General features: G+C 35.3%; 1 protein-coding gene across 3 annotated transcripts in view; it reads left to right on the plus strand.

The window, feature by feature from the left end:
* Positions 1-24,677, plus strand: part of Rc3h1 (ring finger and CCCH-type domains 1) — an 85,025-nt gene that overhangs the window by 52,908 nt on the left and 7,440 nt on the right. For 2 of the 3 annotated variants that reach the window (XM_076831886.1, XM_076831888.1), the window contains exons 8-19: positions 2,073-2,191; positions 3,655-3,767; positions 8,171-8,452; positions 8,740-8,951; positions 11,089-11,456; positions 12,140-12,310; positions 16,922-17,074; positions 18,972-19,185; positions 19,558-19,648; positions 19,768-19,900; positions 22,302-22,472; positions 23,526-23,641. In XM_076831886.1, the coding sequence (XP_076688001.1) occupies positions 2,073-2,191; positions 3,655-3,767; positions 8,171-8,452; positions 8,740-8,951; positions 11,089-11,456; positions 12,140-12,310; positions 16,922-17,074; positions 18,972-19,185; positions 19,558-19,648; positions 19,768-19,900; positions 22,302-22,472; positions 23,526-23,641 (2,143 nt within the window). The remainder of the gene's footprint in view (positions 1-2,072; positions 2,192-3,654; positions 3,768-8,170; positions 8,453-8,739; positions 8,952-11,088; positions 11,457-12,139; positions 12,311-16,921; positions 17,075-18,971; positions 19,186-19,557; positions 19,649-19,767; positions 19,901-22,301; positions 22,473-23,525; positions 23,642-24,677) is intronic. The other variant, XM_076831889.1, reaches the window with a different exon arrangement.

Consider the following 24,677-nt stretch of genomic DNA (forward strand, 5'->3'; position numbering starts at 1 on the left):
TGATCCATCAGCTAAATCAGTAGGCCTTACCTTTAAATTTCATTTAGAATCCATGAACTTCTTAATACCGTCCTTGCTACAATCTTTATCTCTCCTCATAGATTATAGACTAGCCTCCTGTTTTGTGTATGACATACCACAAGAGCCAAAGTGATCCTATTAATTTTCTGCCCCGAAATTTTTCAGTGGCTTTCCTTCACCCAGTGTAAAAGTTAAAATCTAGCCCATGACCTATAAGTCCTCACATGGTCTGGTCTTTCATTATCTCTCTCCAGCCTTGCTAGTATGGAACCTGCCAATCACACTCTCACATCAAGGTCTTAGCAGTTTTTCTTCCCTCTTAACTAGAAAGATTGTCTCCTAGTATCTCTATTAAGACACTCTGAAACCCTTTTTACAGGTCTTTTACTAAATGTAGCCTCCTGAAGGAGGCCTCCTCTGGCTTCTCTGAAAGTTTATATAACTTGCTGCACTTCTTTTCTTTGTTCTCTTTTTTCAGTTTTCATCATTTCCTAAAAACTCTGAGCCGGGTACAGTGGCACATGCTTGTAATCCCAGAAGCTCAGGAGGCTGAGCCAGGAGGATTTAAGTTCAAAGTCAGCTTCAGCAATTTAGCGAGGCCCTAAGCAACTTAGCAAGAGCCTGTCTCAAGTATAAAAGAAGAATAAAAAAAAAGAGCTAGGGGTGTGACAAATAGGTTAAGTGCCCTGGGTTTAATCCCCAGTATCAAAATAAATAAATATAAAATTGAAAAATGGTGGAGCAAACACAGAAAAGCTTGCAATATAATGTTAAGTGAAAAAAAATTAAAACTCTGTTTTGATTATTTTTCTTGTTTATTATCTGGATCCTTTCCTTGAATATAATGGGAATTTTTGTTTTATCACTACTGCTTCTCTAGCAACTAGAACAATACTCAGGCATGGTAGATGTTCCCAAATATAATTTTTGAATAGCTGTTCACTTTAGCTTCTCCGTGTTCTCCTTTTTCCCCTCCTATTGAAATTCCATTTGTTCTTCAAAGCCCCATTCAAATGTTGTCACCAAGAAGTCTTGCATGATGGCTTCAGCAAGAAGTCATGTCTAAAAATGTGTTTGCCCTTGATTTTGTATTTCTTTTAGAGATTATTTTATATTTAGTTTTATGGTTAATTGTTATATAATAAAAATCTGGTACTAACAAATACTAAATGAAGACTGTAGCTGAGTTACTTTATATAATACCTCTTCTATTAAGCTTATTAAACATTTTGTTTATCCTATACCTGAATTATGTAAAACTTCAAAATAAACATACAAATTGGCTGACTCTAGGCAGTCCATAGTTAAGTTTTGTGTGAACTCCCCTGTGTTGGTCTGTATAATGTTCTAAATCTGTTAGGTGCCAACATTTAAAACTGTTAAATTTTGTGGCTGGGGTTGTGGCTCAGCGGTGGAGTGCTTGCCTGGCACGTGCAATACACTGGGTTTGAAAGTAAAACAAAGGTATTGTGTCCAACTACAACTATTAAAATATTTAAAAAATATATTTTAAAAAACTGTTTTTAAGTTTTAACTAGGGGTATAATTAAGTAGTAGAGAGCCCTTGCCTAGCAGGTGCAAGGCCTTGGTTTCAATTCTCAGCATTTAAAAAACAAAAAATTGATAAGTTTAGGAATCTCGGATTTCAGATGTCCCTGGGAAACTATAGGACCAACCTTGCATCTTTATATAAGAACAACTAGTTGAAGACGCTGAGTGGTAACCATACATTTATATCAGAGATATGCTCTCCAGTCAGTGCAGTCCATGTCACACTCTGTGGTCTGTTCAATACTAAGGTTCTAATGACAGGTGCCTTTTTTTTCTGACTTCCTTAATTCCTTTGTTAACCTTTTTTTTCCCTGTGGTAATTTTAGTTTGTAAACACATCTTTTAAAAGAATATGTCCATTCCTTTAAAAAGGAGGTTAGGTGAATAAGTTATTTGAAAGGCTGCATTATGCTTGATTGCAACTTCTTTATTAATATATTGGACCAAATATTTAATAACATTATAGCTAAAGAAGATTTTTGTTGTCATTTGTTCTATAGATGCTCCTCCTCCTACGTGGGAACAACTAGAAAATGGACTGGTAGCTGTGCGTACAGTTGTACATGGGCTGGTTGATTATATACAGAACCATAGTAAAAAAGGAGCAGATCAACAGCAGGTAAGATGCAGCTTAAAATTTAAAATTAAGTCACCATGCATATACCTTGAAACTACTGTGAGTAAATCTACAGATATGAAGTCAAAAAGATAACATGAATATTTTAAGACTCTGACAATCAAAACTATGTAAATTATAAATTAGCATGGTTGGCAGCCAATTTACTGGTTTAGCCTAATAATTTTTTCCAACATCATTAAGCTAATCCTTACTGATCTGATGTTGCACTGATTCAGTTTTCACATCGAATATATCAACATTTGATGAAGAAAGCATATTCCGTGCTAAACCTTATTCCATTTAAGATTATTCTCTGGACTTTGTATTATATATTAATTTGACAGTAGGTATTACTGCTGTATTAAGTAATCCAATACTGCTCATACAGCTGTAGATGGTTTTTCTATATTATTATATGTGCAGTGAAAAGCCTGTGAATTTAATACTCTTATTAATTTCCCTGACTTAGGTAAATATTAAAAATAGATTATGCAATCTATCTTTTTTCCCCTGTGGAAAGGCAAAAAATATCAAAAGTACCCTGTTTAGTAGAATAATCTGGGTATGATTTTCCCATTTATTCTAAACACAAATAAAGAGCTTTATTTTATGACTAAGAAATTTTGAAAAAACCTAAAACTTTCAGTTGCTTTCTATTCCATTGGCTATCACAAAGAATATAGCAAAAACAATGAGACAAGCTTTTAAGGTCTGCCATTAGTGATAAAATATGTTAAACTTGGTTCATTTTTGTGTTATATTTGATATTAACTTTGAAATCCATCCTAATGCCTATCCTCAAGTTGTAAATAATAAGCTTAATTTGTACCTTTGGAGAATTTTAAGTCATTGGCATATTCATCTGCAAGTCACGAATTGGTTATTGGACCTTTTGTACATTTTGTAGTATTTTATAGGAAATGAATATCTGTCTGAACATTGCATAAAACAAATATTAGAAGAGAGTTTATACATTGCAGGTCTTAAATTCCATTGGTTTGTTTTTCTGTTATAAAATTTGGAAGAAAGATTATAAAGTTGCCCTGAGGTTTAAGAATTTATATGATGTCATGTGTTTGAGAATTAACATCAACATGTCAGAAAAATTAGAACTTATATATATATATTTTTTTAATATTTATTTTTTTAATTATAGTTGAACATGATACCTTTATTTATTTTTATTTTTATGTGGTGCTGAGGATAGAACCCAGGTCCTCGCACGTGCTAGGTAGACGCTCTATTGTTGAGCCACAACCCCAGCCCAGGACTTATATATTTTTAACTCTCTGAGACTTAAGGAAAAATAACTTGAGAACTTTGTCTCTGGATAATTTAGATGAATATGGGGATTAATCTTATTCATCTAGATTGTGAAAATCCTAAACTGGCAAGATGGAATTTGCATTTATTTTGGTTTTGTAATTTTTGTTTTATGTCTGATGTTTTGATTTTGGTCTTAGCCTCCACAGCATAGCAAATATAAAACATACATGTGTCGAGATATGAAGCAAAGAGGAGGATGCCCTCGTGGTGCCAGCTGTACGTTTGCACACTCACAAGAGGAACTGGAAAAGTAAGTGTGAAAAGCATGAGACAGCCTTTGGAATAAGATACAAGAACAATGTGCTGACTTTGAGAAATAAGGAGAGTGGTTTCTTCGGCTTTCATTAATTACATTGTTTCTACAGAGAAAACTATTTTGTGTTTAGGTTTATCTCAAAATGAATCATTTTTACTACAAAAAAAGTTAGAATGTTAGCGATTTTCATTAATTTTAGCTAATTTTTAATAATTGTATAATGTGTTACCTGAGGAGAATTTTGCCATTGGCTCAACTTCATAGTTTTTTGAAATTTCAAGGGCTGGATAATTACAGTGATGTTAAGTTTTCTAGCACACCAAAGAAAGAAAGAAAGACTACCTGCTCTCACCACCCTCCTTTACCAGATACTGGGGATTGAACCTATCAATGCTTTGACACCAAGGAGTTACATCCCTATCCGTTTTAATTTTTTATTTTGAGATGGGGTTTCATCAAGTTGTTGAGGGTTGCTAAGTTGCCCAGGCTAGCCTTGAACTTGTGATCTTCCTGCTTTAACCTCCTGAGTCACTGGGATTATAGGTATGAATTACCATGCCTGTCTTCTTCTTTTTCTTTCTTTCTTTTTTTTTTTTTTTTTTAAATAAAGCCGGTATGACACACCAAATTTTGACAAAGATAATACAATTAAAATTTTAGGGATTGGGAGTATAGCTCAGAGGTAGACACTCACCTAGCATACACGAGGCCCTGTTGGGTTTAATCTCCAACACTGTAAAACCAACAAAAGAAAGAAAGGGAAAGAAAATGACAAAAATATTAATATTAAAAATCACTCCAAATAAAAGAATTCAGTAATTTATTAAAATAGACTGAAGAAATAACATGATCATACCCAAAGATTGCAGAAGTCATTTGAATAAAATCTAACATCAATTTTAGATCAAAATCCTTTAATACAATAGTAGATACTTTGTATTATAGTATAATAATAGTATCATAGATACTTTTTCAGCCAGTTAATTAATTATACCTTAAAAGCCACCATGGTAGCATGGTGCATTTAATTAGTACAATAATAATTTCATCTTATTAAGTCAGTAAAAAGGTAAGATTTTTCTCCTAGAAAGTTAGTTAGCATTCTGGGGTTTTCCTCTTTGTTGTCGTTGTTATTGTTGTTGTTCTGGTATTGAATCCAGAGGCCTTCTACCAATGAGCACACCCCCAGCCCTTTTTATTTTATTTTGAGACAGGGTCTCACTAAGTTACCCAGGCTGGCCTTAAACTTGGGATCATCCTACCTCAGCCTCCTGAGTGGCTGGGATTATTGGTATGTGCCATTTCACCTGACTCTTAACATTCTGGAAGTAGTAGCTGATATATGTAAAGTTACAAAATGAACCACTCTCATGTAAAATAAAAAGGAAAACATGTAGGCCCTGTTGGCCCTAGCATACACAAGGCCCTGTTGGGTTCAATCTTCAAAACTGTAAAACCAACAAAAGAAAGAAAAATTAAGTTGAGTATTGGATGGTGTAGGTAGTGGTAGAGCGATGTGCAAAGCATTAACTAGGTTGGATTCCCAGCACCATGTGAGAAAATAGTTGAAATTACAGATCCCTTATAAACAGTAAGTTCTGTGAGATCCCAATTAAAATCTCAACGTGGTGATTATTAAAGACCCAACAAAATCATTCACTTGAAAAGAATAAATACATGCAAATAGGTAGGAAAATTATGGGAAAAAAATGTCTTCAAGAGAGAATAGATTAATAGTTGTTAAGATAAATATAAAAACTGGTATTGCATAGGAACGGTAGCTTAGTAAAGTGTAATAGAGAGCATCTAAAAAGAGTTTGAGAAACATAAGAACTTATGTGCTCAAGGTGACATTTTACATCAGTGACAAAAGATAATGGCTGTCTCTTTGAAAGATTCTTACCTGTCTTTGTACAAAACAATGAGTTTTTATATCAGTGTCTGTATAGACATGTCATAGGAATAACACCATAGAGTACTGAAGTATTTTTGTTGTTAAATAGTCTTAAAGAAGGAAAGAATTTTTTTGTAGATCCATGAAGAAAAGATTTCTTAAAATTGATTACGTAAAAACAGATATGGTGTATACACACAATTTTAAAAAGAAAGTACATGCAGATCTGATATTCCTGACACAAAATGAGATACTGCAAATATTTTTTTTAAAAAAGAGAGAGAGAGAGAGAGAGAATTTTTTTGATATTTATTTTTTAGTTATCCGCGGACACAACATCTTTGTTTGTATGTGGTGCTGAGAATTGAACCCGGGCTGCACGCATGCCAGGCGAGCGCGCTACCACTTGAGCCACATCCCCAGCCCAATACTGCAAATATTTAAGAGAGGAGCCAGTATATTTGTGAATCATGAATATAAATGTATTATTCCTGACTTTTGTGTTGCTTTGACAAAATATCTGGGGCTGGGTTACTTGTAAAGTGGTTTATTTGGCTCATGAATCTGATGGCTGGAGGTTCAAACAGCTTAGAGCAGGTTTTTTTATGAGGACCTCCCCAGTTGTGTCATAATATAGTGAGAAAGCAAAAACAGCCAAGTCAATGGGTGATTTTACTTGATAACAATTCACTCTTGTGAAAATTGATCCATTCCACAAGACCAGCGTTAATACCTTGCAAGGGCAGTGTCCCTATGTCCTAATTACCTTCTCCTTAAAGCTTTCACCACCACCCAGCATTGCCACCATTGGGACCAAACTTTAACACCCTTGGAGAGTACACTCAACCCGTAACCAATCCATAATGAATAGATGATTCACAGAACTAATGGCCACTGGATGTGTAAACTGTATTTAGCCTCACTAATTATTGAAAAACTGCTATTCAGTTTTTTAAATTTATTTATTGGTATTGAATATTGAACCCAGAGATATTTTAAACTGAGGTGTATCCCTATCCCAACATGTATACTCTTTGGCCTAGCAGTTCTGTGTTTGATTATTCACATTAGGATGCAAGTTCATATACATAATTATCAGCTACAACACTGATTTAATAGCCAAAACCCCTAAATTAACTGTGTCATAAAGGAATATCCAAGATTAAATGCAAAAAAAATGACTAAGTAATATATGACCCTGTTTTTGTAAATAATAATGTTATACACATAGGAATGTGAATACTAAGCTTGGTGTATAGGGCAAAAAATGTGTATGATGCTATTTCAAATTCTAAATGGTAGTTCTTCCTAGAGACCACTCTGAGCAACCAATTCAGACATTGTCTCAAAAATTTAAAAAAAAAAATGAAAAGAGCTTGATATGTAGCTCAGTGGTATAGTGCCCTAGATTCAATCCCCAGTATATTAAAAAATGTTTTTCTGTGCCCTTGTTTTTTTTTTTTAACTATGATATCTGCATAAATTTAAGCCATTATTTTGTATTGTTTACATTAACCTACTTTTAAAATAATTTCAGTTTTATGTAGGCACAAATAGCATCAGCATCTCTGTAGCACTTCTGATAAAAGTCAACATTTTCAGTTATTCAAATGTTTTAATGTTGTAAATTATTATTTTTTCACAATGCGCATTGGTTCTGTTTTTGTTTTTTGGTGCTAGATATTGAACTCAGGATGTACTCTACCACTTAAGCTACCCCTTTAGTCCTGTTTTATTCTTAATTTTTAATATAGGCTTACTGTATCTCAAGAATAAATTTGAGGAAAAGCTGGAGTAAATGTTTTAAACTGTCTTCTCAAGATCTTTTTACCAGTAAGTTTTGGAAATAGAAATCTCAACAAATAGTAAAAGTCTTAATAAACTGACTTATAATGGTAAAATGCTGATGAGTTCATTAGAAGGAATTTTGTGCTCTATGAGTGTGTTTTGTTACCTAAGATTTTATAGGAAATATGTATACACACAGTTCTTGAGTTGATAGAGCCAACACACACACACACACACAACACACACACACACACACACACACACACACACATTTTTGGTACCAGTGTTTCCTGTCTACCACTCTGCTATATCCTCAGCTCTTTTCATTTTTTATTTTGTTAAGTTGCTCAGGCTGACCTGGAACTAATCATTTTCCTACCTCAGTCTCTCACATTAGAATATAATAAGATTTTTAGGCCGGACGCTGTGGCTCACACCTGTAATCCCAGCAGCTCAGGAGGCTGAAACAGGAGGATCGTGAGTTCAAAGCCAGCCTCAGCAACAGCGAGGTGCTAAGCAACTCAGTGAGACCCTGTCTCTAAAAGAAATGAAAAATAAGGCTAAGGATGTGGCTTACTGGTTAAGTGCCCCTGAGTTCAATCCCTGGTACCAAAACAAAAAAGAAAGAAAGAAAAAATATTTTCAAATGCATTTTGTTCTTGGTTTTGTCTTGATTTTTTTTTTTTTTTGGTTGTACCTTTGCTTTTTGTTTTAGATTTCGTAAAATGAACAAACGTCTAGTTCCCAGAAGACCTCTGAGTGCCTCTTTGGGTCAGTTGAATGAGGTGGGCCTGCCTTCTGCAGCCATCCTTCCAGAAGAAGGTGCAGTGGATCTACCTAGCAGAAAACCCCCTGCTCTACCAAATGGAATTGTGCCAGCAGGAAATACAGTAACACAACTGATTCCACGGGGGACAGATCCCAACTATGATTCTAGTCTGAAACCAGGGAAAATAGATCATCTAAGCAGTAGTGCTCCAGGATCCCCTCCTGACCTGTACGTCATTTTTCCTCAGTTTCTTCCTTTTAAATGTAAAGCAGCAGAAGAAGGAAAGATTAATGTTTTAGTTAAAGAAAATGTTTTCTTTCTTTATTCTATTAGTAGTTTTTAAGAAATAGCATAGGTGTGAAAATGATAAAATTTGCAAATTTGGTAGAGGAAATGACTATTAGAAAAACCAGTTTATCAAATTGTGGCCATCTTGTTTTTACATTGAACAATTTATGTACATTAGAAGTATCTTAGAGATCTAAATCTTAGATTGTATAATCTTATTCCCTTAGGCTAGAATCTGTCCCTAAGAGTATTTCTGCCTTACCTGTGAATCCACATCCTGTACCTCCAAGGGGGCCGGCAGATCTGCCTCCCATGCCTGTCACCAAACCACTTCAGATGGTACCACGAGGTTCTCAGTTATATCCAGCACAAGCAGATGTTTATTATCAGGATCCTCGAGGAGCTGCCCCACCATTTGAACCAGCACCTTATCAGCAGGGTAATGGATATTTCATTTATATCACTCACTTGTCTTAGGAGTTAAGAAAACTATGCAGGTAAGAGTGATGATTTACATAGTGGCTTCCTTAAAACAAGTAATTGTGTTTTTACTTTGGGGAAAAAACTTGAGATTTTTATGATCAACTAAATAAACTACCTTAGTAACTATGCACAGTTATCTGTATTTTTTTGGACCTATAAAATATATATGAAAAACTAACATTGATCCTTTTGGAGTTTATTGTATATAATCAATAGTAAAGAATACTTATATATGATTTATATATATGATTTGTGTGTGTGTGTGTGTGTGTGTGTGTGTGTGTGTGTGTGAGAGAGAGAGAGAAGCTGACCAAAAAGGACATCATTGAGAACTTGAGTCAGAAAAACCCATGAAAAAATGCTTTAAATAGAGGTATTAGGAATGGAAAGAAAAATTTATGAATGGATTAGAAAGTCTAGAGTCATGGAAGAGTTAGAAAACTGTTAATCCTCTAGGCATGGTGGTGCCCTCCTATAATACCAATGACTTGGGAGGCTGAGTTAGGAGGATCACACGTTTGTGGCCAGCCTGGGCAACTTAAAATAAAAAGGGGTCTGGGGTTTTAGCTCAGTGGTAGAATGCTTGCCTCACATGTGTGAGGCACTGGGTTTGATTTTCAGCACCACATATCAATAAATGAATAAAAATAATGTCCATCAACAACTAAAAAAAATTAAAAAATAAAATAAAATAAAAAGGTTTGGGGATATAATTTGTGGTAGAGTACTCCTGGGTTCAACCCTAGTACCCTCCCCCCAAAAAAAGGTAAAGGTATGGAGAAGAAAGGGGATGACTAAGGTTTAATATTTACAGTATATTATAAAATGCTGAAAGATTTTAAAATTGAAGTGTTGTATCTCTGTCACAGATACAACAGAATGAAATGCTGTAATTTGTTAAATGGAGGCCAGGTATGCATACCTGTAATCCCAGCAGCTTGGGAGTCTTGAGACAGGAGATCACAAGTTCAAGACCAGCCTCAGCACTTCAGCAAGGCCCTAAGCAACTTAGTGAGATCCTGTCTGAAAATTTAAAAAAACAAAAAATTCTGGAGATGTAGCCCATAGGTAAAACAACCCTGGGCTCAATCCCCAGTACCAAATAAATAAATAGGCAATTAAGATGTCTTTAGTTTCCTTTTCTCAAGGCTTTTAATTTTGAAACAAGAAATGTCACCTCCTGTACATTCAAGAGAATAATTTTTAATTGATATGACATTACTAACAAAAAAAATGACAAAACTTGATTGATATCTTTCTTTTGACCAGGAAAAATCTAGCTATTTTTATTGAGCTGGCTAATGTGTAACTTTAAATATACTGTGTACTAGTCAGGACCCAGTTGTAGATTACAGAAGTCATTCTAGCTATATTAAGCAGAAAGAGGCTTAGTGCAGGAGTGTAATGCCCAGGCTATCCATGGACTATGGGAAGCAGACTTAAGCTAGGTCTCCCAAGAATAAATCCCAGAACTAGATGCTTATTGAATCTTTTACAATGAAAATACAGAAGTGGAAAACTTCTGTTCTAACTGCTACAGTGAAATTGAAAACCTACTACTGCAGCTTTATCTCAACTCTGGAACTAAGTAGTAGTTAGTAGATATGCACCAGCAAAATGGACTTTTTGTATGTTACCTCTCGTACCAGTAAATTCAGTTTCATATTCAGATCTGTAGTAGAAATGGAATTTCAAGGATTTCTGTAAAATGGAACTTTTTGTTTTCCATTTTCAGTATTACATTAAGACAACACGAGAAAGAGGGTCAAACAGTAAGAACCAGTCTACTGTTGTAGATTATAAATAGCTTAGTTTTTTTTTTCCAGTGATATTTAAATTGTGTGGCTATAGGTGCATGGGTTATTTGAACTAGGAATCAAACCCAGGGTCTCACACATGCTAGGCCTAAGGATAATTTTAGCTTCATATTCTCATAAAGCTGACCTAACAATGTAAACAGGAGGGAAAACTTCTGAAGAAATAAGTGAATTATTAATGCTTCAGTGTTTCAGTATTTAAAATATGTGTTTGTGTATGAATGAAAATAGTTTGGCAAATTGTTGCCTTTGGTTCCTTTTCTTTGTATTATACAGGTATGTACTATACCCCACCACCATGTGTATCCCGCTTTGTTCGACCTCCACCATCTGCTCCTGAACCTGGTCCTCCCTACTTGGATCCTTATCCACCCTACCTCCAAGATCGTGTTATGAACTCTCAGTATGGCACACAGCCACAACAGTACCCACCTATGTACCCACCTCACTATGATGGCCGTCGAGTGTACCCTGCTCAGTCTTATACAAGAGAGGAAATTTTCCGAGAAAGCCCTATACCCATTGAGATTCCACCTGCTGCAGTACCATCATATGTACCAGAGTCCAGAGAAAGATACCAGCAAGTGGAGGGTTACTATCCAGTAGCCCCTCATCCTACTCAGATCAGACCTTCGTATCCCAGAGTATGGTGTATTTTTTTTTTCTCATTACATAGACTCAGTTTATTTTTGGCAGTGATTCATTAATTTCTTGGCTATGCTGATAGAATTTGATCACTTATTTTGTATAAGAAGGTTTCTTTCCTTTTAAAAATTATATTCATAATTCAAGAAGGGTTTTTTTTTTAAAGTATTAATGGGAGGTCTCCCAAATATTGATTCTTAGTTTGTGAATTTAGATGGTCTTAATAATTCCTGGATGGCATGAAGGTATATACCTGTAATCCCAGTTGCTCAGAAGGCTGAGGCAGAAGGATTGAAAGTTTGAGTACAACCTAGGCAACTTAGTATGACTCTGTGTCAAGATAAAACTTAAAACTAGAAAATGTAGCTCAGTGTTAAGAGTGCTTGCCTAGTGCAAGCAAGGCCTTAGATTCAATCTCCAGTATCATAAATGAATGAATGAATGAGTGAATGAATATTTTGATTCTATTAGGAAATGATGGTCTCTGACCAAGAAAAACAAACCTAGATTTAGCTTTTGGGAAACCTTGAGCATTTTAGTGCATTTCTTTTTCTTTAGTTTAAGTCAGTATTTCTGAATTTTACAGTGTGTATACAGGCTGCTTCTAATTTTAAATATAAACTAAATAAACTGATGTGTTCTGAAATTCTCTGTCAATTTTAACTACTCTTTCCATTTTCAGGAGCCTCCATATAGCCGGCTTCCTCCTCCTCCTCCCCAGCCCCATCCTAGTCTAGATGAGCTACATCGCCGACGAAAGGAAATTATGGCTCAACTGGAGGAAAGAAAGGTTATCTCTCCACCTCCTTTTGCACCTTCACCAACATTGCCTCCCACATTCCATCAAGAGGAAGTAAGCACATCTTTTTAGTTTTTTATTAATTTTTCCTTTATCAGTTTGTGTGCATGTGTGTGTCCTGTTTAAATAGTTTTTATATATTCCCAAGGTTATCTACCTATTCCTAGAGTTATCAAGGTATTTGCTGTTTTCTTCTAAAGATTATTTTATTTTATACTTAGATGTATAATCCATTTAGAATCCATTTTTTTTCTTTTTTAATATCTTTGTTTTATTTATTTATGTTTTTATGTGGTGTTGAGGATTGAACCCAGTGCCTCACGCATACAAGGCAAGCATTCAACCACTGACTACAACCCCAGCCCTTAGAATCGATTTTTTTTATATAAACTGTGTTGGGGTCATGATCCTTTTGTGTGTGTGTGGTATGTGTGTGTGTCTCTTTCTAAGGGCATCTCATTTATCCTGTACCATTTAATGAAATGAGCATCCTTTCCCCCTTGTCCTGCAGTTACCTTGTTATAATGAGGTGACCATTGATTTGATTCTCTTACACCAATACCATGTATCGGCCACCCCTACCACCTCCAGCCACATTCCTTCAGTGTAGTTTTATTTATCATGTTAGCCAGTTGCAGCATGCACACCTGTAATCCATTGGCCCAGGAGGCTGAGGCAGGAAGGTCCCAAGCAACTTGATGAGACCATGTGTAAAATAAAAAGGGCTTGGGATTGTATATTCAGTGATAAAGTGCCCCTGGGTTCAATTTCCAGTACTGGGGAGTCGGGGGGAATTTACATAATTTCACAAAAATATTTGCTTCAGTTTTGATTAAGATTCATTGAATCTCTGAAGCTGTGCTGAAACATGTGGTAGCTAGTCCAGGGGCTGGAGGGATATATCAGTGGTAGAGTGCTTGCCTACCACATAAGGCCTTGGGTTCAGTCCCCAGAGCTGCCAAGAAAAAGAGATAGGAGGAGACTCATCCAAATTGAAATGTGCTATAAGCACATTTTTTAGTACCAAAAAAATATTTTATTTTTTACTATCTGAATATATTGGGTTAAGTGAAATGCCTGTCTCTCTCTTTTTTTTTTTTTTTTGTACTGAAGATTGAACTCACCGGCACTTAACCACTGAGGCATATACCCAGCCCTTTCTGTATTGTATTTAGAGACAGGGTCTCACTGAGTTTCTTAGGGCCTCAGCCTCCCGAGCCTCTGGGATTACAGGCATGTGCCACCATGCCCAGTTGTGAAATGCATTTTTAAGATTAATTTTGATGGATGCAGTGGCATCTAGCAAATGGGAAAAATGATGCAGGAGAGGACCACAAGTTCAAGGCTTAGTCTCATCAACTTGGTGAGACCCATTTCAAATTAAAAGGCAATAGGGGCTGGGGATATGGTCAAGCACCTCTGGGTTTAATTCCCTGTACCCCGCCCCCTCGCTATTTTTTTTTTTTTTTTAAAGATTAATTTTAACTGGTGGAGCTCTTGTCTAATGTGTTTAAGGCTGTGGGTTTGTTTTCCAATACCACCCCAAAAAAATCTAATTTCACTGTTTTTTAAATTATTTTTTAATGTGTCTACTAGAAATTTAAGACTATGTATTTGAGTAAAATATATTTCTATAGAATAGTGTTGTTTTAGATCAATTTTGAAAGAAATGACATGTTTAGAAATCAAGTTTCCATGAACATGATATCTCTCTCCATTTGTACAAGTGATTCCCCACCCCCCACCCGCGTCCCATGATCCAATGGAGAGTCTTGCAAGTGGCCTACCACTGAGCCACACTCTCAGCACTAATGTTTTTCTGAACTACTTTAAATGGAATCCTTTCTGAAATTTTATATTCTATTTGTTATTAACATAGAGAAATTAAGTAGTCTTTTGTGTATTCTGCTCTTTAGCAGGCTAAATTTCCTGACTAATTCTAATATTTGTTAGTGGGTTCTTTTGGGTTTTCTGAGCACATAGTATGTCCTCTGAATAATTACTAGCTGTTTCCTTTGTATTCCTTTTGTCTCTTGTTTTTTACTCCAGAATAATGTTGCATAGAAGTATAATAGCTGGTATTCTTTACTCATTGGTAATTTTTGAGTAGGTAAAGCTTTTAATAATTCACCATTATTATGTTTGCTCTAGGTTTTTTTGGTAGAAGATCTTTATCAGATTAAGTTTCCATTTATTGTTTTAAATTTTTGTATTTAACTTAGTAATGAGAAAATTAACAGGATGGTAATAAAGAGAAAAAAAAAATACAGGTAGTCAAAGTTGGAAAAAAACAAGAACCCTAAAATAAAGTTGCTTCAAACAAACAAACAAACCAAAAGCTGGTTAATGTAGTAGGCATGGTAGTATAAACCTGAAATCCCAGCAGCCGGGGAGGCTGAGGCAAGAGGATCTCAAAGTCAGGACCATCCTTGGCAACCTAGGGAAGGCCCCATTTTTTCAAAATGGGCCAGGGAGGTAGCTCTGTGGTAGAGTGTCACTGGGTTCAGTCCCCACTACTGAAACAATACCAAAAACTAATTATTGTACCATAGGACAGTAAACCATAACTTTGGATTTTACCTTCTTTGTATTTCTACAAAACAGTGCTAATAGTTATTGTGAATGAATGTTGTCTTGCATCTTTTTAATGTTTATCTGATCTGTAGTGATACTTATTTTTCCACTTCGGCTGTTGGTATATTTTTTTCTTGGTTGGTCTTGCTATGGATTTGTTCATTTTATTTGTAAAACAAAGCCAGCTTTTTGCTTTGTTGATCTTATTTATTTGTTTTGTTTTGTTGTTTTATACATAGTACTTAAGCTTATAGTTATATATGTTTTTTGAAAGACAGCACATAGTGGACATTTGGTAAATAATAACTGTTTATTTTATATTTTAATTTTCATTAAAATTAACAATAATGCCTCGCTGTTAAAGAACTTTATATAGAACTATCTTAGGACATAGAAAACTCTACATATTTAAGCTTCAATTTTTATTATAAACAGCTTACATATAGTTGTACTAAATTCAAACATTATAGAAATACATAACATAGAAATAATTTTCCAAAATCCTGTTTTCTGTGGCTACTGTTAATTTGTTATGTATTTCATTTTCTTTGTGATCCTATACTAACATTATTTTCTACTAGGATGATTTGATCATACATTTTGAGATTTTATGCCTGTGTTTTGCATTTTTTTGCTTACAGTTTATTTTTACTTAATTAGTTACTCTGTATGTTTATATATAAATTTATCCAGTTCCTTTAACAGCTGCATAGCACATTATATTTGGGGTGAAAAGGGTGTGCTTTTTAGTAGATAGTATGTTTTAAAAGCTAGCTGTTATACATGAAGTTTGAAGATGAAGGGGAAATATAAAGGAGATGAAATTCTTAAAAAGTGGTAGGGCAATCAAAAGGAAAGATGTTTTGAACAGCAGAAACAGAAATTGTGGTTGAAGTGAGTATTGATGAGCACATAGCCTTGCTCAGTGCAGAAGGCTATACTTATGACTCAGAAGAGATCCTTAAATATAAGACTTAGATCCTCTTAAGTGTACCAGCAGCCCATAGATAACAGTAGATCTACATATTCTTGTGACAAAGTGAAAGCAATGTTAAAGTTCTAGTTCTTGTTCTGTTGTGGTTTAGCTTTGATTAGATCGCATCTACATTATTCTCTATTGAACTTGAAGAATTTATGAGACAGTGTACAGGAAACCACTTTGAAAATGCCAAATATTACATAAAAGTGAATATAACAATAGCTATTCTCTTACTAGATAATTGCAGAACTTACATTAAGAAGATAGAAATTATGCATATTATCCTTTTTACATCCTTGAATCACCCTATGAACCAGAATTGATATTCAAGATAAGAATTATTGCTGTTAAAGAAATTTTAATAAAGAATTGTTACATCTGGGGCTGGGATTATGGCTCAGTGGTAGATCTCTCATCTAGCATGTGCAAGGCCCTGGGTTTGATCCTCAGCACCACATAAAAATAAAATAAATTAGATAATGTGTCCAGTTACAACTAAAAAATAAATATTAAAAAAAACCGAATTGTTCCATCTTCTGCTGTTACACCACTGCACTTTAAACTGTATTTAATGTTTTTGTTTATCTGTTATTAAAGGCAGCATTGAGGGGGATCTAGGAAAATCATGCCTTAATACATATTTGCTTAACTGTTGATTTCATCTAATGTAATGAAGAAAAGGATGGGGAAACCTGTAAAATCCTGGCTTGATTCCTTGTAGGAAACTGAGATACTTCTTTTTGACCTCTCAATAACAAAGTGTGATGGCTAAAAACACCATTCTTTACTAAAGCTATTCGTTTCATAAACTATAAAAATTGACACTTAAAAGTCAAATATACAGGCTGGGGTTGTGTCTCAGCAGTGGAGCACTCGCCTAGCATGTGCAGGGCCCTGGGTTTGATCATCAGCACTACATAAAAATAAAGTAATTGTGTTCAACTACAACTAAAAAATAATATTTTTTTAAAAGTAAAACACTTTATTGCTTCAGCTTAATGTTCTGAGAAATTCCTTGCTTTCTCTGTCTTGTTACTCATAGACCCATTTCCTGTTTTTTGTTTGTTTGTTTGTTTGTTTTGTTTTGTTTGTTTGTTTTTTTTCATCTGTAGTTTTTGGATGAAGAATTGAAGGTAGCTGGGAAATACAAAGGAAATGATTATAGCCAATACTCTCCTTGGTCATGTGACACCATCGGCTCCTACATTGGAACCAAAGATGCAAAACCCAAAGATGTTGTGGCAGCAGGGAGTGTGGAAATGATGGTATGTGTAATGGCTAAGCCATAATTAATACAAATCAAGAGACACCAAGTAAATTTTTACTCATTATAGTCTAGACACAAGTAATTGAGCTTTGCTTTAGAGTTTCAGATGATAGGCTTCTCTGCCGTTGAACTGCATTGAAACTATATGGTTCTTTTGTTTCATTCAAGTAAAAGTAAAAATTTATTATCTAGACAAAAGAACATTTATTGTATTTCTGTGCAGGTGGTAATTTCCCACCAATTATTTAGAACCCAAGCTAAATTGTTTTATGTAATTAAGATTTTGGGCTTCACCAAATAAAACTTTTTTACAGCTCTAAAAAACAAAGTTGAATCTAGTGAATAAGAGTATTATTTGAGTCAGAATTAAAGCTGATTTAGTTTCAAGTGAGCTCTGACATTGAAATTTATTATACTTAAGTTATCTGTTTTATCTTAATTGCCTTTTTATTTTTTAAAGAAATGAAATTTTCCAGAGTTTGTGGCAGGAGCATTGCAAGTTTGAAATCAACATGGGCAACTTAGCAAGACTTTGTCTCAAAATTAAAAGTCTGTAATGGTTGAGATTAGCTTGGTGGTAGAGTACCCTGGGTTCAACTCCTGGGCAAAAAAAAAAAAAAAGGTGGTAATCACTGATACACTGGTAGCACTATAAATAAATGATTTAATGTCTGTAGTATAAACACAAATAGATGACAGCTTCCAAAAAACAGAGATAGGGATATAAAGGAGAACAAGCAAAAACAAGCCTTTAGGTGTTGGGTTTATATAGTTCAGTGCTATGGTACTTCCCTAGCATTTGTGAGGCCCTGGGTTTAATCCCTAGCACATGTGCATGCGCGCGTACACACACCTTTGTGTTTTTCTGTGGCAGGAAACATTGCATTTAGGCCATAAATAAGAAGAGGAGGTGGAGTTAAACAGGAACCCTTGTTTTGGACATGGTGTACTTTCTGAAAGGATTATTACATTAAAAGTACATGCATACTATATTATAACATGTATCATGTATTAATATTATTATATATGATATTTTAGGTATTACCAATAAATTTTAATAATTTTTTAAGTACATATGTGGTGTGGAGTTGTGACTCAGCTAGCACATGTGCTCCCCCAGCACATGTGAGACCCTGGTTTTGATCCTCCGCACCACATAAAAATAGATAAATAAATAAAGGTATTGTGTCCAACTACAACTAAAAAATAAAAAGTACCATATATGCTATCAAAATAAAGCTAATTTCCCCTAAATCAGTCAAGAATAAAAATGTTCTTAACACAATCTAGGTGTAATCTAGATGTAATTGAAAATCTCCCACAGAGGCGCAAAAATTCTAGCTCAGTGTTTCTCAGACACACTAATCTGTATACACATTACCTAGGAATTAATATCTCTCTACTGCCCCATATATACAATTTGTATGTATAACATTATACATCATATATATGTGGATAAATACATGTTTCTATCAGGTGCTGTGGCATATGCCTGTAAATCCTGGCCACTATAGGGAGACTGAGGCAGGAGAATTGCAAGTTTAAGTCCAGTCTCAGCAACTTAGTAAGACCCTGTCCTCAAAAAAATAAAAAGGGCTAATGGTGTAGCTCATTAGTAGAGCATTTAACTAGTATGTTTTAGGCCCTGATTTCAGTCTACCACAAAAACTATCTGTGTGAGAGTATATTTGTATATGTGCATACTTGGTCATGATATAAAATATATTTTTGACTATGAGGACTGGTCATTGGTCTAAAAGGCAGTGTTTTATATAAGACACTAAAGATTTCAGTTTTACCAATATGGACATGATGCAACCTTATTACAGAACGAGAAGAAATTATGTTAGAGATCTAAGTGTGGGATAGACTTCTCATTCTGCTTTTTTCATCAGAATGTGGAAAGTAAAGGAATGAGAGACCAGCGATTGGAACTTCAGAGAAGAGCAGTAGAAACCAGTGATGATGACCTCATCCCATTTGGAGACCGACCAACAGTATCTCGGTTTGGTGCCATCTCTCGAACTTCCAAAACGCTGTATCAGGGTGCTGGCCCAATGCAGGCTATGGCACCTCAGGGAGCTCCCACAAAATCTATTAACATTTCTGGTAAGAATCTTCAGAGGTATGCTGACCCAAATTAATATTCGTGTTTCCCAGTTTAACTCCTCTTTCCTGTTTACTGCCAGTGCTTTCAACAATTTTCTAAGTCAGTAATTTTCAAATTTTTATGTGATTATATCAAAATGAACCCAACTATTATAAATAACTGTAATCCACCAATAAAAAGCAAAATAGTAATAATTTAAACAGAAGAAAAAATATAAAAACTGAAGGTTCTATGGGAAAGAAACAAATAGCAACACCCTATTTACCATTTTGGTAGATGACTTTTTTAGACAGCTTTATAGGGAATATGTCTATACTTTTTAGAAGAAGAATCAAATCTGCATCATACTACAATAAATCATTCACTTACAGATTACAGTCCATATGGAACCCACGGTGGCTGGGGAGGTTCTCCATATTCACCTCATCAAAATGTAACTTCTCAGGGACACTTCAGTGAGAGGTATGAATCATACTTTTTACTTGTACAGATCTTTAAATTTTCAACTTATTTTGTTTTTTCAGTAAGTAGCGTTTTCATAAAATAAAACTAAAATTTATTTCATGCTTTTCCCACAAAAGGGAGCGAGTATCCATGCCAGAAGTAGCCAGTCACGGAAAACCCCTTCCATCTGCTGAGAGAGAACAGCTACGACTAGAATTACAGCAACTGAATCATCAGATTAGCCAGCAGACTCAGCTACGCGGATTAGAGGTATTAGCCTCTGAAAGTATAGATACTTTTTCATTCCAATTTTTGCAGCGGTCTCAGATTTTAAATGGAGAAACTTTTGAGGTATTATGAACATAAAACTTTAAGGTCTTTTCCTTAAGAATTGGTATAGCTGTCCATTCATCAAAGAATTCAGTACTAGGTTTAATTCTGGGATAATAGGAAATATAAGAAGAGCCACCTACGAAGAGAAAACAGTTTATCTAAATTTCCCAGCAGGAGCTTTTATTCTCTGGTGGTACAAGTTTAAGGTAAATGTTTATTTATCAACAAGTACTTTTAGCTTTAGAAATTTTTTAAATTTCTCTTATTTTATTTAATCCTCAGCTTTTATAAATCTTTAGAAGGTAGAAACTTAGAACTTTAACCTATAATTCCTATATAAGAGTATAACATGTTTCATTTATATAGTTATTTACAGTTTATAAATTATAATCACACATTCCCCCCAGTGCCGAGGACCTAGCACAGGGCTTCACATACTCACAGAAGGTAAGCAACGGTACTACCACTGAGCTACACTCCCAGCCCACTACCACATATCTTATTTGACCCTCATAATATCCTTGAAATGGTAGGCAGGTGGTATTGCCTCTCTCTTCTGATTGTGTGAAATTTTCCTATCATAAAAACAGAAGGCTGGGCTGATGGTACAGTAGTACAGTGCCTGCCTACCATTTGGGAGGCCCTGAGTTTGATCTCTAGAACCACAAAACAAAAATCAAAATGCTATTTGCTTATGTTGGTCTTTAATTTTTCATTAAAAGATTCAGATCTTTTGTTCCCACAGGGTGCAGTACTCCTTATCCTCAAATTTATGGCTTTTTGTCTTGTTGGAGTTTCTAGAGCCATTTTCTATATCAAAAGAATATTAGGGTGGCTGGGGATGTGGCTCAAGCGGTAGCGCGCTCGCCTGGCATGTGTGCGGCCCGGATTCGATCCTCAGCACGACATACAAACAAAGATGTTGTGTGCGCCGAAAACTAAAAATAAATATTAAAATTCTCTCTCTCTCTCTTTGGGCGGTGGCACACACCTGTAATCCCACCAGCTCAGGAAGCTAAGTCAGGAGGATTGTGAGTTCCAAAGTTCGCCTCAGCAATGGTGAGGTTGTAAGCAACTCAGTAGGACCCTGTCTCAAAATTAAATACAAAACAGGGTTGGGGATGTGGGCTCAGTGGTCGAGTGTCCCTGAGTTCAATCCCCACTACCCCCAAAAAATAAAAAAAGAATATTACGGGGCTGGGGTGGTGGCTCAGTGGTAGAGCGCTTGCCTAGCATACATGAGGCACTGGGTTCGATCCTCGGCACCACATAAAAACAAACTAATGTATCCACCTAAAATTAAATATACATAAATAAATAAATATTTTTTAAAAAGAAGAATATTAGGGCCTAGGGGTATAGCTCAGAATAGAATTCCTGCTGAACATGCACAAGGCCCTGATTCTATATTCAGCACTGAAACAAAGAGAAAAGAAGAATATCAGTATTATTTGGAAGCTACTGAATATTTAACTTTTTATACTTAAAAGTCTTAGTCATTTTTGAGGGTTTTGCTTTGCTTTGTTTTGTTTTGCAGTACTGGGGATTAAACTTGAAGGGCACACTGCCACTGTGTAACCCTGTTTATTTTATTTTTGGGACATGGTCTCACTAAGTTGCCAAGGCTGACCTCAAACTTATGATCCTCCTGCCTTGGCCTCTTGAATCACTGGGATTATATACATGCACCATTGTGCCTGGCTGCCGTTTAAAAAAAAAAAAAAAAGAATCATAAAAGGTAGGGGGAGATACAAATTGATAGTTGATTTCTCTTTTAAATAAGAAAGTATGGGGCTGGAGTGTGGCTAAGTAGTAGAGCACTTGCCTAGCACATGTGAAGCACTGGGTTCAATCCTTAGCACCACATAAAAACAAAATATTGTATCCATCTATAACTAAAAAATAAATATTTAAAAAAATAATTTTTAGCCAGGTGTGGTGACAAACATCTGTATTCCCAGTGAATCGGGAGGCTGAGGCAGAAGGATCCCAAGTTCAAGGCCAGCCCCTGCAATTTAGCAAGACCTTCTCTCAAAAAATAAAAAAGAGGTAGGGATATAGCTTAGTGGTAGAGCACTCCTAGGTTCAATCCCTAGTACCACAAAAAAATAGAGTTTATATTATATTTAAGATGGAATTACTATTTATCTAATTTAAATACCTTTTATTTTTTTCAATTTCCATGATACTTGAAAGAGATTGCACCTTATGTTGCATCATTTTTATTGCAAATACCTGGGTGGTAAGGTTAAATAGCTGTGGTCTGAAAATGGACCTAGTTATTCTGTGCATGGTGAAAGTGTGTTGACATATGTATGTTCTTGGCTTTAAACACTAGGCCGTTAGTAACAGGCTGGTGTTGCAGAGGGAAGCAAACACCTTGGCGGGACAGCCACAGCCGCCGCCGCCTCCTCCAAAGTGGCCTGGAATGATCTCAAGTGAGCAGTTGAGCTTGGAACTGCATCAAGTGGAAAGGGAAATTGGGAAGAGAACCCGGGAACTAAATATGGTGAGTGTTATGATGAGAAAGAAGAGGGAAAGTGAAGTGAAACCTGTGTGGTGTGTCACATGACTGTAGAGTTCTTGAATCATCTGGAGCTCATCTAAGGCATTCTAATGAGTAGAATAATTCTCATGAAGATGAGCTTCTGCCTATGTTGGATCCTTCCTCTCCTTACTCTCATTTGATTTGGATATATTCTTTGTTGTAGGATTCTTTAGGGAAAACATGGTGATTAATTAGGAATTCTTAAATTTCTGTTTAAAATATCAATAGGGAAGGAGATGAGATGATGTTTACTATTTTGCATTATGTTATATAAAGATATATTTACCAAGTAACATTCTAGTTTTGACAGCCTTTGAGTTATTTTTTTTTTAAGTATTTATTTTTTTTAGTTGTAGTTGTACACAATACCCCTATTTTGTTTTTATGTTGCGCTGAGGATCGAACCCAGTGCCTCACAGGTGCAAGGCAGGCACTCTTCCACTGAGCTACAGCTCCAGCCCCCAGCCTTTTAAGTTATTGATGACCTATTTTTGTGAGTGAGATGCAGTTCTCATGTGACTTTTCCATGTTAGTTTTTATGCATTTTCCCCTATGGCCAAGCATTAATTCCTAACAAAGTTTATTACTGTGTTGTCTTCTTCTCTTTGTTTTAATTTATATTAAATATAGCCTTATGTTTTAAATGATAAAAGTAATATATTCTAGTTTTTTGGTGCCAGGGATTAAATCCATAGCAAACAGGTGGGTTGTACCCATTACACTTTTGTGTGTGTTTTTCTTCTAGTTTGCCTGTTTCCTTGTTCTTTTATAAAACTAAATGTAGGGGCTGGGATTGTGGCTCAGTGGTAGAGTGCTTGCCTAGCACACGTGAGGCACTGGGTTCGATTCTCAGCACCACATACAAATAAATAAAATAAAGGTCCATCAACAACTAAAAAATATTTTTTAAAAAATGTAATTTCTGGATCATCAGTTTGTATCATCTGTATTAATCTTTCCCATTAGCACCATTAAATACAAGATAACTGGCTTTTATTTCCTTCTCTTTCAAAGGAGAACCAGTGTTCTCTGGACATGAAAACCAAATTGAATACAAGTAAGCAAGCAGAAAATGGACAACCAGAACCACAAAACAAGGTTCCAGCTGAGGACCTTACATTGACATTCAGGTAAAGAAGGGGACATTTTCATAGTCTTATTAAACAAAAAAATATACAAAAGAAAAATAATGCCGCCTATAATCCCAGCTACTTAGGAAGCTGAGGCAAGAGGAATTTGCCAAGGCCCTGACTCAGAATAAAAAACCAATAAGGCTGAGCATATAGCTCAGTGGTATAGTACTTCTGGGTTCAATCCTCAATATGGCCAAAAGAAAATATTATGTTTTGTGGTCATACCAGAATAACCTTTATAAATCTTTTGGTTTGGGCTGGGGTTGTGGCTCATCAGTAGAGTGCTCGACTAGCACATGCAAGGCCCTGGGTTTTATCCTCAGCACCACATAAAAATAAATAAGTGTGTGTCCATCTACAACTAAAAAAAAATAAAATATATTGCTGGGAGCCATCTGTCCTATTCATATCCTGTTACAGCTATGGAAAATATATATCAGCTATCCTGAATAATCCTGCAATAAATAATGTTGAAATTAATTGCATACCTTTAATTATTTTATTAGGCTACTTTGAGTCTTTTTGAGTGCATAGTCCTGAGTTGACCTTCTGATGACAGCAAGAATTTCTAATACCCTGTTATTTTCATTCTTGGCTTTTGGCTATTTTAAATCCATGTGTTATCTTAGATTGAAAAGTACTTCCTAGGGTTAGGAAATACTTTCCAGGAGTTAGTGCTTGCTTTGGGCTTGATCCTCAGCACTGCAAAAAAATAATCTATACTAGTAAACCCGCTAAATCAGAAGTCAGCACTTTTTCTAAAAGACCATTTGGTTAAAATTTTAAGGTATGGGCTTTATAGTTTTTGTTGCATCTTGTAACTCTGCTCTTAATAGTAGCAGATAATACATAAATACATGAGCAGGCTATATTCCAGTAAAACTTTATTTACAATCAGGAAACTACCTACTTTTATTTTGCCGACCCTATATTAAAACATGAATGAAGAGCTGTAAATTAAAATTTGGAATCCATTTATATATTTTTCTATGGTATTCAATGATGACCCTATTGATTTTATTCTACTAAATAA

Source organism: Callospermophilus lateralis, chromosome 13 (assembly GCF_048772815.1).
Source record: "Callospermophilus lateralis isolate mCalLat2 chromosome 13, mCalLat2.hap1, whole genome shotgun sequence".
Taxonomy (NCBI): Eukaryota; Metazoa; Chordata; class Mammalia; order Rodentia; family Sciuridae; genus Callospermophilus; species Callospermophilus lateralis.